This window comes from Hylobates moloch, unplaced genomic scaffold, assembly GCF_009828535.3.
Source record: "Hylobates moloch isolate HMO894 unplaced genomic scaffold, HMol_V3 SCAFFOLD_4, whole genome shotgun sequence".
Classification (NCBI taxonomy): Eukaryota; Metazoa; Chordata; class Mammalia; order Primates; family Hylobatidae; genus Hylobates; species Hylobates moloch.
Window position 1 is genome coordinate 91,069,945 of NW_026652279.1, and position 14,350 is coordinate 91,084,294.

At 38.1% G+C, this 14,350-nt stretch overlaps 1 protein-coding gene across 1 annotated transcript in view; it reads left to right on the forward strand.

Moving 5' to 3' along the window:
- Positions 1-1,617: 1,617 nt before the first annotated feature.
- The window catches only part of UBL3 (ubiquitin like 3), an 85,599-nt gene continuing 72,866 nt past the window's right edge, over positions 1,618-14,350 (forward strand). The window contains exon 1 of the mRNA XM_032150554.2: positions 1,618-2,731. Coding sequence (XP_032006445.1) covers positions 2,705-2,731 — 27 coding nt within the window. The 5' untranslated portion in view covers positions 1,618-2,704. The remainder of the gene's footprint in view (positions 2,732-14,350) is intronic.

Genomic DNA, 14,350 nt, shown 5'->3' on the forward strand with positions numbered 1-14,350 from the left:
GCAACCAAATAACAAAGGCCATGGAAAATCATGTAACTATGGACTTGGAAATATCTAGACAAAGTCCTGAAGCCTAATCACGGTGAGATTTGGGTCTCTCTTCTGGCCTTTGGTTTTTTGGAGAATTTGATCTATCTTCCTCGGGGTGATATAGGCCCTTAGGAGTGTTTGGAATTTCTCCACCCAGGCTACTCAAGAGGCAGGTACTCTAAATGTCCTGTGGGTTTCCATCTGATGAGAAACCCAACTGGAGAGATTGCTGTGGGGAATCACGTAGGCTTCTAGACAATGAGCTCCCTGAGGACAGTGACTGGATTCTGCCCCTTTTCAACAGCCCTATAGACAAGGAGGTAATAACCCCTATTACCAACCCAAGACCTTGGCATTTCTGCCACATGATGCTGCTGTTTGCTACAGTGACTCATTTTTAAACTCCTAGTGCCTAGCAGAGTGCCTGGCACATTTGTTTGCTGAATGAATGAGTAGTGACATTTCATATCAAATGATGCATTATTATTTACAAAGTGATTTATTTCCCATGCATGAACTCATCCTCATAACTACCCCTGCTTTACCTGGGAAGGTAGGCAAGACCATTTTACAGATGAGGTCACACAGCTGTAGGTTGGAGAGGTGGCTTTCAGACTCTAAATCTATTGGCATTAATATATAGGCGTCATATTGAGACTGCCGTTTCTAAAGTACTCTGTCAAAGGACTAAGAGAGATATGAATAGGGATTCAGATGTTGACCTCAGATTTAGGAACAAAATGCAGAAATCACAAATGTCCATCTGAATGGTGTCTCAGCAATGGCATTATTTTCTCCTGGTTGCTAATGACTGCAAGGCATATAGGTTTTCAATTACATTATGAGTTACATAGAATAGAATTTAGGGTCCAGATGGGTAAACTGGTGAATCCCCATCTAGTTTGTAGTAGCTATTTCCTGATACAGATTTGATATAATAACACTGTTGTATGTAATACAGTTTTGGTAATTTCAGTTAAGTAGATTGTAGCTTTATTGCCCTGGGTATTCAAGGAAACACATGTTCAAATATTCTCACTGCTTAATGAGATCCTTGTTCCTGTTGAACTTCTGTGACCTTATTGGAAATCAATGATTGCTTTTCTTCTTCAAAATGTAATGTTGAGGAGACCTAGATGAAATCACTCTACAAAATGCATTGAGATTGCAGGATGTGGAGAATGTGCTGTAACTAAAATGAATGATTCTGCTTGGAGGTACAGCATATTTTAGCTCTGTGTGCATATCGTGCATAGGGGAATTTCTCTGTGCAGAATTATTTTCTCCCCACAATTCTCATGATCACAGCACTCCTGGTAGCAGGTATCACTTAACTCCTGGGCAGCAGCTTGTCCAAAGCAAGGGAAAGGGAGCTTTCCTTTCCTCGCAACTGTTGCTATGGGGGGGGCGTGGCTTCGGAGCTGGGTGAGGACGCGTTCGGCGGCTCCCTCCCCCCCACCCTCGTAGACTACACTTCCCGTGATGCTCGAGGGAATGGTCTCCGTGGTGACGCACTTGGTGTCCGCGGAGGGAGGACGAGGACGGGGACGGCGGCTGCTGCGAGGGGGGGGTCCGTGCTCTTCCCGTTTCCCTAGTCGCACTCAGGCAGCAGCCGCCGCCGCTGCCGCTGCCGCCGCCGCCGCCGCTGCCGCCATGTTGGTTTGAGAGGCGATGACAGGAGGCGGCCGCGGCGTGTGGGACTGAAAAGTGGAGAAGGAGGAGGAGGAGAAACAAAGCTCTGAGAGGAAACCATTCCCGGGCTGAGGAGAGGGAGAACCCGGCCTCTTCCGGGGACCAGCCGAAGTCGGCGTCGCCCGGAGCTCGCGAGGCCGGGGAGGGGAGGGGAAGGCGGAGACCCGGGAGGCGGCGGCGGGGAAGGCGGAGGCAGAAGAGGAGCGCCGAGGAGCCGGAGACGATGCGCCCCGACCCCCGCTGCTGTCCGGGGGCGCCCGCGGCCTGAGCCCAGAGGGGCTCTGGAGTGTCCCGGTCGGCCCCAAGCACCGCCGCGCTGTCGGTCCCCCGCTCCGGTCTTTCGCTTTGGCTCCCAACTAGTTAAATGCCCTTGAGCGCGGGTTTCTGCGGCCCGGCTCTTCGCCCCGGCGGCGTGAGTTGAGCCGTCCGCGCGGGCGCTCCGAGAGCGGCTCGGCAGGGTCCGCGGCCAGCGTCCGGCCACCGCTCGGCCGCCACTCAAGGCTCACGCGTCGATGTGTAGCTACATAGTTATCTGTGTACATCCACGCTGGGGCATTTTTCTCCTGCTTAATGAGGACTTGACTCGGGAGCAAGTGTGAGTCATTGCCAGGGCTGGGAAAGGAGGAAGGCGGATTTAACCCCCTCCCACCCCTCTCCATGTCCGTGTGTCACTCGGCTTGGTCCACCTGGCGTGGCCGGTCCTGGGGCTGCTGCTGCTGACGACGACGACGACGACAGGGGCTGCCTCTGCTGTCCCGGGAGTTTCCTCCTGCTCCGGCCGCACAGCTCCTGGGGATTGTTCCTCTTCGAACCAGAACCTCGGCCTGACCGGCACTTTGGCTCCCAAATAAGTTTATTTTGGGGGAAGAAAGCACATCACGAACCAGTCAAAATCGTGAAGGTTTATTTCTGTAGCGTGAAGACTTCTGCTCTTTTTTCTTTGTTTTTTTCGTAAACATCTGGGTATATATCAAACGGCAAGATGTCCAGTAATGTCCCGGCGGATATGGTAAGTGACGGATAAGTTATGACACTCTGATTTAATTGTGGTTTCCAATCTTATTTAATCGGAAAGACGGCAGGCGTGGGGCGAAAATTTGCTGGGGACTGTCGAAAAGCCACCGTGCTAAGCGATTTGGAGAAGTTGGAGCTTCTGGTTTCCCCCTTTTAGAAAGTACTGCTTTTAATATGGGTTCTCTCATTTGGTCGTGTTTTCTAAATCATTGAAGATAGTGGAGAAGTAGGGAAATGTATCATGGTAGCTTGAGGGGACAAAACATCTCCCTCTTTGCTAGAAGCCTCCGAACACTAGTATTTTAACGTTTCTGAAAACGTCAGTGACAGTGGGCAGAGCTGAGGACGGGTGTCCCTACGAGAGAATAGGTAGGGAAACGGGAATCTTGCTTTATGACACAGGCGAGATCGTCAATGCAGTAGGGACGAACTTGATATTTTTCAAGAACAGGGATGCACATCTCTTCAAGAAAAAGTATGTTAGAATTTGCTGTGAGCTTTTTGAAATGTGTGAATACGGATGGCAACAGAAATATTAAGATATTTTGGGATTTTCACAAACATAGGCTGACCCTGTATTGGTACTTACTATGAATATTACAGGCCTTTTTAATGCCAAATATTTATTAATAGTAGATTCCATATTAGACATAAAGCTAAGGAAACATAGTATTGAGCCTCGATCACTGAGTGTTGAGAACTTGAAACAAAAAGTACTGTTGTTTATTGACGCCTTTCTTTTTGTTTTGTTTATGAAGGGTAAGTTTGTGAGTCGGTTGACTAACAGTAACCGTGTAACCTTACAGTGCTGGGGCTTGGTTTGTGTGAGTGTGAAGTTACACTTTGCAGTCCTAAGGGCAAACGTAATGCATTTAATTAACAGGAAGAGGCATAATCCTGTTTATGAAAGAATTGAAGTTAATGTAGTTGTGCTCACATATGTTAACATTTGAGTGTTTGTGTATTCAGTGGAAACAAATTGAACTTTGCTAATGATTAAATTTTGTTTTATTTTTTAATTTTAATTTCATTTTTATTTTATTTTTATTTTTTGAGACGGAGTTTTGCTCTTGTTGCCCAGGCTGGAGTGCAATGGCGCGATGTCTCCGGTTCAAGGATTTCCTGCCTCAGCCTCCCAAGTAGTGGTTACAGGCCCACCACCACACCCGGTAATTTTTTTTTTTTTTTTTTTGTGGAGATAGGGTTTCACCATGTTGACCAGACTGGTCTCAAACTCCTGACCTCAGATGAGCCACCCATCTTGGCCTCCCAAAGTGCTGAGATTACAGGCGTGAGCCACTGCACCCGGCCTGCTGATGATTAAATTTTAAAACGCCAGATGTTTCTAGAGGAGCAAACCTCATATACAGATTTTATAACAAAAATTAAATGATTCTAAATGGCTTATTTTGACCTTGGTTTAAAGGCATTTTGCTCGTTTAATTTCCCATTTAATGCAAAGGAACACACAGTGTTCTGTCTCTTGGGTGGCCACATAACAGCTTTACACTCTTCCTTCCTGAGTCCTAAAACTCGTGCGTTGTCCTTTTAGTTTTCGCTTCTCTTGTGGTGTGCACACATGAAATAGCCTCCTGCGTGGTTAAGGACGGCTGGACAAGGTTTCCTCCATACCGCTCTTGAAGTTGCCGGGAGCGGTCTCTAGACAGAGCTGGGAAATGCTATTTCCCTTGTTTGATGAGTGATCTGTGGGGCCATCGCCTCGAGCAAAGATTTGCTCTCTCGAAAGCCTCCATTTTATATCATCAAGCACAGTGCAAGATAGGTTAACCTTAAGTACTATCTATTCTCTCACAGAAGTTGGAATGAAATAGATGTGTGTTATTAAAACAGTGCCACTACTTCCTTTAGGTCCAGTGAAGAAAAGCTGGAATGTGCGTAGCATCAGTCACAGATTGAGATGATTTGGGGAATACTGTTTCCAAGTCAGAGAGAGGGTTTGGAGGCTGAGATTAGGATCAGAGGACTAGGAAGTAGGAGCAGGGTTTTATTAATATCTGCAGTTATAAAATATAACAGTTTATCTGTTGTAGACTGGATGTTAAGGCCTTGATGATTCTGTGGTGCTTTGAGATCCTTTGATTAAAGGTGATATGCAAGGGCAAAGCAATATTATGTAATAAACATATAATGCCCTGATGATGCTATTTCAGACCGGGTACTAAGGTACAGCACAGGTTTGATTGTTCTGAGTATTTTTTGTGTGTGTCTTGTTTTCTACTGTTCAACTGGTTAGAGGTTAAGATTTTCTCTTTGTGAAAGTCTTTTAAACGTTCATTTATACTTTGCATTTTTGCTTAAGAAGTTTATCATTTGCTATATGCCTAGAATTCTCAACTTTTTGAAATATAACATGACAATTACTGGTTAGAAGTTGTCGATTAAATGCTTCATAATTGTTAAACTCTTAATACCATGAATTGACAATTGATTTTAGTTTACATTCATGACAGAACAATTTACCGCTCCAAACCTTGAAGAGCTCCTCTCACCACTCTCACAGCAAAGCTAATGACATATATCCCTTGCAGCGTAACTCTAAATTGATCAGGATATGTACTGTTAAATACGTTTTTGCTAGATGCAGTAAAATGTTAAGCTTTCTCCTAATCGACAGTATGTGCTATTTAGAAACAAATGTTACACTTTTTTACTTTTTGGTGGTGGTGTCGTTTCTATTGAAGTCAATCTTTTATATGTTAATGGTGCTTGTCAGTTGTATGGGAAAATCCTGTTGGGAAGATGGGATGGGGTGGTGAAGTTACAACCTCTGTCATGTTTCCAATAGAGATAATTTATTCTTGAGCTACAATAATTGCTAAATCAATTGATGTTTTTGGTAAAGTCTTTTTATGGTCGTGATTATGACTCACTTTAAAATAGATTTTTTAGCTTTGGCTTTTGTTTTGTAGATAGAACTCACATTTAAAATTTATTTTTAAACATCCAGTAATTTTTTGTGTTTAGCATAAGGAGTCTCATTTTTAATAATCCAAATGTCAATTTTTTGGATGAGGGAGTGGCACCCCTAGTGAATGGATTTGCTGTACCCTTTAAAACATAATTTGTAGTTGGTACTTTTACTATATTCTGTAATATATATGTCCTATAAATATTATAAGTGTATTTACTTGAAATGTTGGGTTTTCTTTGCTAAGAGTGAATGAGTTTGAACTAGATTTAATAACATCTTAGTGTGGTAACTTATTTGTGGAAAAAATCTGAAAATATCTGAACAGAATATCATTATAATATATTGTATTTAAATAATGTATTTATTTATTTATTTTTCAGCCGAGATCATAGTTCATGATGTGGCAATATTCATTGTTTATAGTTGCAGTGTGACTTATGTTAACCACTGTAGGTTTTTCGCAAGAAAATATTTACTGCCTGTGTTAGTTATAAGGCCTAAGACTGGGCAGCAATGGTAATTTTGTTTTCTGGATTGGTAAAGTTATCAAGAAATACATTCTTGTTTTTATAAGAGTATTGTATACAACATTTAGGCTACTATTTAGAGCTTTGGACTAAAATTATACTTTATAATATCTATTACATTGAAAACTTTAAGAGAAATTGACAGTGTGAGAATAATGGCAAAGCAATTTTGTGATTCAAAACATTTTAGTTGATAAAACAGTCAAAGAAAAGCCCCGTATCTTTAACAACTGTTAATGTAAAAATTGTAGCAGATAACAACAATTTGTAATAGGAGTTGAATGAGATAATGACAATTCAAGTTTTTTCCAGTATATTTTATGTGCTTAATGAATATTTTTATTGTAATTTTTGTTATATCACTTCCATTCATGTAAGAATTATTGGAGCCCTCTTGTGGACAGGAAATTACTAAAATACATTTCCTTTCAAAGTGAACTTTTATCACTTTTCCAAGTTAAAGTAAAATGACATATGTTGAATATACCAGGAGAAAATGCCATGAAAGGAAAAGGTCCAGAAAATAGAAAAGTATACTGAGATTAATGCCCAAGGACTTTTTCCTCTTTACTTACAGCTCCTTTTTATTTTTCTTTCTCTTCCTGATGATTCTTATTTCAGGTTTAAGTTGGAGGGTTTTATAAAGCCAACGGGTAGATAAGTACTATTTACATATATGTGTGACTTGAATAGCTTAATAAATAATATATTAAGAATTGAATGTTTCTCTAAATTTTTACTTGAATGTGTCTCGTATTTGGTATTTTGAATTAGACATTTTTATTAAGAAAACGGATGACATTGTTTCCCTCAGCTTTGAATTACTTCTTTCTAGCTCTGAATCCTACCCCAGCTTGTGTCTAAAATGGTCTTTTGATTTGAATAATATTGCTTGCATTCAATCAGTGTTTATTGGGCACCTGTCTGTGTAATATAGTAGTAGTATTACAACTATAATACCCTCAGCACCTAATATAGATTGTGAAGCTTCATGCCCCTTCACTAGATCAGTAATTTACAAAGTGAGGTGAAGCAAATCAATTTTGAGAAATAAATATGAGAACTTCTATTTGTTTATTTTGTCCCCCAAAAGGGAAAAGAATTGAGCTTTTCTATTCATACTATGTGAATTGGCTGTGAGGTTTTCCTAGGTCCACCTGCATTCAGGTGGTCACTGAGAGTGTGGTTTGCTGAGGGAAGATGTGTGAATTCTGTAATGTAGATGCCAGCAACAGCACCATGAGTTTCTCAAGAGTTTTTCCAGTTTTTCTGTTATATAGTCCCTTTAAAAATACTTTTTAAAAGAAGAATCTATGATACTTGGTATTGAGATGGGGAACAGAGGTTTGCTGTCAAAGCATTTAAGAGTTGTAGAACTCAAATATTAATCACACATTTTTATTACAAAAGATGAGTATTCTATATGCTGTTCTTATCCATGATGACAAGAGGCTACCAAAAATAAAAATCTAGCAGGTATTTTTGGGAAAACAATCCCTAAGTTGTCACTTCAAGGCAAAATTGACATTTTAAACAGTAAGTGAGAAAGTACCTGCTTTTCAAAAGAAACAAATGTTATGGAGAACATTTTGAAAGCATGTTGAAGTATTTCCAATCTGTTGCAAATCTTCCTTACAATGAATTTTAATTGACTTTGGACCATTTATTGGAAAGCCAAACATTTTAATTTGTAAAAATACCTTACTGCAGTCAGGAAAAAGAAAATTTTAAGAACATTGACATCAGGTAGCTGATTTTGAATAAAAATGTTTGCGTATTTGGTGCTAGAATGGAAAACTAATATGATTTAGTAAGTTACTAAGTGACATGTTCTTCTATATAGATGTCATCTTTGTAAGGTAAGTTTTTCAGGTATGACTTACGACAGCTCTTAAAACCAAGTGTCAAAATACCTTGAACTTCACAAAAGAAGAAACTAAGATTTAAAAAAATAGAGATATATTTAATAATAATGCTCGCCTAATATGTTAATAGTAATAGCATTTTTAGTGATTGAAAGATTAAAACAAATTAATATTTAAAATAGTTAAAATAGTAAAGTAAAAAGTAAAACAAAATTTTAATCTTTTAATTTCTGTTTTTAGTATATGTTTTATACTATGTGTATGTTTATAAATGAAAACACATATACTATAGGTATGTGCCTGAAGTATTTTATATTTGGGATCTTCAATCAAAAAAATGTAGAAGCCACTGCACTAGATGACTAAAGATTTCTGAGCATTTTAACTTCTTGTGTTTGACAGTTACAAGTTTTCTGTCTCCTGCCTTTTTGAGCAACTGTTTTTTCCTGTGATCAGTGTGCCTACTTACTCCTAACCATTTACAGTTTCTGGTTTTACTTTGCTATGGGTGTGGAAACCGTATTTCCAAAGTTTATTAAAAATAATATGTGTTTAAAATGAACAAATGGTGTCTGAGTAGGATTTTAGGAGTTACCTCACAGTAAAGTGCATGATCTTTTATTTCATGGACTTGATCATATCTGTTTTGGTTGCTTAGAATTCTCTTTTTTGGGGGGCTGATTTTCTGGCTGTTAGTTATGTTTTGCAGAGATGCAGTTTCTTGATAGTGAAGAACTGCTTAGTTGATAAAAAAATTACACTTATAACTTTACTTTGAGCTCATAGAGGAGAGAGAACTAATATTTGTTTCGTACTTGCTAATACCAGGCAGATGCTTGGCATTTTACATTATAGCATTTAATTTAATCCTTACAGTCACCCTGGATAAATATAGTTGGTATATAGATAAAGAAACTCTTAATACCCACCAGGTGAAGACTACCAGGAATGCATCTGTGGTGAAACAAGTTAGGTTGACTGTTTTGCAGCTAGAAAGAGCATATGCCAGATCCTGCCGAGTGTCAGTAAAAGAGAACGAGAGGGCTGGGCACCGTGGCTCACGCCTGTAATCCCAACATTTTGGGAGGCCAAGGTGGGTGGATCACTTGAGGTCAGGACTTCGAGACCACCCTGACCAACATGGTGAAACACCCATCTCTACTAGAAATACAAAAATTAGCTGGGCATTGAGGCAGGCACCTGTAATCGCAGCTACTCCGGAGGCTGAGGCAGGAGAATCACTTGAACTCAGGAGGTGGAGGTTGCAGTGAGCAGAGGTTGCAGTGAGCTGAGATTGCGCCACTGCACTCCAGCCTGGGCGACAGAGTAAGACTCTGTCTCTAAAAAAAAAAGAGAGAGAGAATGGGAGGAGTTTTCAGTAGGGTTTGGGCTGTGCTGGAAGCAGGGACTCCTGGATTGAATGCTATCATACATCAAGTGGAGGTGGGTTAGTAATTGGGTCTTTCAGCAGTCTTTGTTTAGGAGACAGGATAAATGAAGGGGACTTGGAAAGTCATTGGTGAGAAAACATAATCACTTACAGAATGGGAGATTGTTGGTCATTTTGGAGCTGCAGTGTGGCCATAGGAAAAACTTTTTACCTGTTGGTCTTCTCTGTATCATTCAGATAACACAGTCCGATTATCAACCGAGCTCATTTTTACTTTCTCACAGCCTAGGTTCAGAGAGGGTAAGGAACTTGTTTGAGATCACATAGTGAGGAAGAAGTTGAGCTAGAATAGGAATTTGGGTCTGGTGGCAATAGTGATAAACATCTACACCCCTCCCCACAACTATAACTGAGCAAACATTGCTGAATCCCTCAGGCACATTATCCTAAGAATGCCTTAGATTCCTTCCCAATACCTTGCTCCAGGGAATCACTACTGATTGGTCTGAGCTAGCATGGTAGAAATGAAACCTATTTCATATATCTTTGTAATATACTATGTAACATCTGGATTGGAATGATTTTAATTAAGGTTGGTTGTCTTACTAATTGGTAAAATTAAAGGGAGTTTCCTTTAAACTTGTTGGAACTTTGAGTCTTCTTGTGTATATATTTGTTACACAGTGGATTTTTCTTAAAAAGTACTACTTTGAATGCTTTATATATGTAACAAACAGAATGACTTCTAAAGGATTTAGTGATTTCGGGGCATTTTGTTTTTGTCTCCATACTTTTAACGCATATATGTATGTAGAAAGAGAGAGAGAGAGATTCTCTATTGGTTGGTCAAATCTAGTAGCATTTTTGGTCTTAAGTAAATATATATTTGGGTAATTTTCTGACTAGATTTTGAGAAGAAAATGTTCTTTCTGCTGAAGAAAATTGTTGAAGTTTGGCATTAACATTTTTGTTTATGTACTTAAGATGGCAATTTATTGTGCTTAGACAAAATGTTCTTATGATGTATGTTTTTCTTTACTTTCATATAAAATTAGTGTTTTTCTGTGCCTTAGAAATAGTCTTGCTTTTGTATCCTGCTATTTTCATTTAGTCGTGTTAAATCAAGTTTAGCCTAAAGCTGCCTCCTTACATATTTTAAGCTCAGCCTATATTATGAACATCTATCTATGCAAATAAGTATAGAACCATATTATAATTTTGAACTGATTATGATAGATGTATATAAATTATTTAGCTAATTCCATATTCATGAGCATTTAGAAGCTATTACAAACAATGACATAATGGATATTCTTAAACATATCTCTGTGCCTTGTCTGATTATTCCTTTAGGACAAAACTCTTAGTAATGTAGTTGCTTTGTCAAAACATATGTGTTAATTTTGGGACGGGTGGGAAAGAGAAGGATATATATTTCCTAATTTTAAAGCATCCTTGAATTTCTGGATAAACCTAGCTTTTAATTATACATTACTCAAATGGTATATGCTAGATAATACTTCATTTAGATTTTTTTTGTTCATGAAAAAAATTGGCTAGCAATTTTAATTTCTTGTAAAGTATTTGACAGATTTAAGTATCAAGGTTATGCTGACTTCATAAAATGAGTTGGGAAATGCTTTTTAATTCCCTGGAAGAATTTGTGAAGGTTGATTTTATTTCATCCACAAATGTTTGAAAGAATTCACTGGTGAAGCCATCTGGAGTTTTCTTGTGAAGATTATTGATTCTATTTCTTCAGTACATAAAAAGCTATTCATATTTTCTATTTCTTTGTCAATTTTGACAAGTTTTGCTTTTCAAGGGATTTGTCCATTTTGTCTGAATTTTCCAGTTCAGCTTAAGGTTTTTTTGTGTGTGTGTGTATGTATCCTTTTATAATTCTTTTGATATTGATAGTATCTGTGATCTCTCCTTTTCAAAATCTGCTTATTGTAATTTGGGTCTCTTTGTACCCAGTCTTTTCAGAGTCCATTTTCAGATTAAATGTTGTTTTTAACTTTTTACTGATTTCTGCCTTTACCTTTATTTCTTCCACTTAAAAAAATGATAATTTTCTGTACTTTTTAAAGTTTTTTGAGATGAGTACTTAAGTCATTAATTGTCAGCTTATTTATTTATTTTTAAAAATCTTTTCTTTTCTTTTTTTTTCTGAGACGGAGTCTCGCTCTGTCGCCCAGGCTGGAGTGCAGTGGCTCGATCTCCGCTCACTGCAAGCTCTGCCTCCCAGGTTCACGCCATTCTCCTGCCTCAGCCTCCCGAGTAACTGGGACTACAGGCGCCCGCCACCATGCCCAGCTAATTTTTTGTGTTTTTAGTAGAGACAGGGTTTCACCGTGTTAGCCAGGGTGGTCTCAATCTCCTGACCTCGTGATCCGCCCACCTCAGCCTCCCAAAGTGCTGGGATTACAGGCGTGAGCCATCGTGCCCGGCCTATTTTTTAAAATCTTTTTAAGAGATGGGGGTCTCACTGTGTTGCCCAAACTGGTTTCTGAACTCCTGTGTTCAACTGCGCCTTCCTCCTCAGCCTCCCAAGCAGCTGAGAATACAGATGTGCAGACCACTGTGCCTGGCTCCTTTGTGGGTTTTTTGGGAATATTTTTGGAATTTAAAAAAATGTATATGAAATTCCCTCTAAATGCAACTTAGATGGATCTTACAAGTTTGATGTATATTATTTTTATTATCATTCGATAAAGCATATTTTAAAATTTCCCTTGTGCTCTCAGCATTTGGGGATTTTCTAGCTATATTTTTGTTATTGATATCTAGTTTGGTATCTGTTGTGGTCTGGAATCATTCTATGATTTCACTTGTGGGTAATTTGTTGACACTTGCTTTATGGTCAGTTTTAGAAAATTGAGGACAGTGTGCCATATATAGCAATAAGTTTATTAATCATGTTCAATCTATTGTATCATACTGACTTTTTTTGTCTTTTTTAAATCACTCAATTGAGAAACTTGTGTTAAAATTGCCAAATATGTGAGGATATGTCTATATGTTTTTAGTTCTCTCAAATCGTGCCTCATATTTGGAGGCTAAGTTATTAGCTACAAATAAATTTATGATTGTTCTATCTTCCTCTCTAGTAACATTTTTTGCTTTAAAGTTTTTTTCCAGGGGGGATGTTAATATAGCATTTTTTTTTCTATCCATTTCCTTTAAATCTCTCTTTGTCCTTATTTGTAAGATGAATCTCTTTAAGCATCATATAGTCGGGTTTTTACTTTTTTACTAAGTTTGATAATCTCTGTTTTACCTTTAATGTAATTACTGTACCACATTATTTGGGTTTGAATTTACAATTTTGCAATTTGTATTTTACTTCCATCATCAAGTCCTTTATAACTTTCCCTTCTATTTCTTGTTTTCTTTTGGATTAATCAAATAGTTTCCCATATACCTTTCTCTTAGCTTCTTTGTTATAAATTCTTTTACTATCTTTACTGGTTAGCATAGAGATTACAGTGTACATCTTTAACTTTTTTGTCTATCATAAATTTTTGCCTTTGCCACTTCAGGGTAATGGAATGGCCTTTTAATTTAATTCCATTTACCCCTCTTCCAGTCTTTGCTTTGTTTTCAACTCCAAAGATGTCATTATTATTATTATTATTAAAGTAATTATAACAGTGGTAATAAAAGTAATGTTGTTGTTAAAATAATCATTGCTCATTTCACTTTGTCCTCAAATTTACCTTTCTGGAGGTCTTCATTTCTTTCTTTTTGATTGTATGTGCATCTGGGTAATTATCCTTTTATCCAAGGAACTTTTAGTGCAGGTCTTCTGGTAATGAATTCTCTGTTTTTGTTTGCCTGAAAATGTGTTCATTTTACCTTCACTTTTAAAGGATCCCTACTTTATGCACCTTCAGGATGTTATTTTATCATCACCTGGCTGCCACTGTTTATGTCAACTCAGGCTTTTGATTTTATTGTTATTCCTTTGAAGTTAATGTGTTTTACTTTGGCTGTTTTGAAGATTATACCTTGTCTTTGGTTTTCACCAATTTTACTATTGATGTGCTCTTGTGTAGCTTTTTTTTTTGTAATCTACATAAAGCTTGTAGAGTATCTTGAGGTCCTGAGTCAATCTTTGGCGTACTATCTTTTGTCATTTGGGAATTAGCTAAAATAATAATAATTATTATTTATTTATTTTTTTGAGACAGAGTCTTGCTGGTGTGCAGTGGCATGATTTCAGTTCCCTGCAACCTCCGCCTGCTGGGTTCAAGTGATTCTAGTGCCTCAGCCTCCCTAGTAGCTGGGATTACAGGCACATATCACCATGCCTGGCTAATTTTTATATTTTTCGTAGAGACGGGGTTTTGCCGTATTGGCCAGGCTGGTCTCAAACTCCTGACCTCAAGTGATCCACCTGCCTCAGCCTCCCAAAGTGTTGGGATTACAAGCATGATTACAAAGTGTTGGGATTACAGGCATGATTACAAAGTGTTGGGATTACAGGCACCTGGCCTGGGAATTAGCTAATATTCTTTAAGTATTATTTCTATTATTTCCTTATGGGACAACAGTTACATGTATGTTAGGTCATGTCACTGTTTCCATTCTTTTTTCCCCTTCTCGTAAGCCTACAGATTTTCTAGCAACCTATCTTCATGTTCACTTGTATTTTCACTGTCCAGTATCTAGTTATTTCTAATTATTGAGTTTTTAATTTTAGTTTTTGTATTTTTTATCCTAAAATTTACATAGATTCAAATTCTTATGTTTTCATCTGTTTTCTTGAGTATATTAACTATTGTTGCAAAATTCCTGTCTGATGACCATCATATCTAGATTGTCTATGAGCCTGTTTCTGTTGTTTTGCTTTTGATCATTTGATCCTTTTTCCTTGGGTGCCTGGCAATGTTTT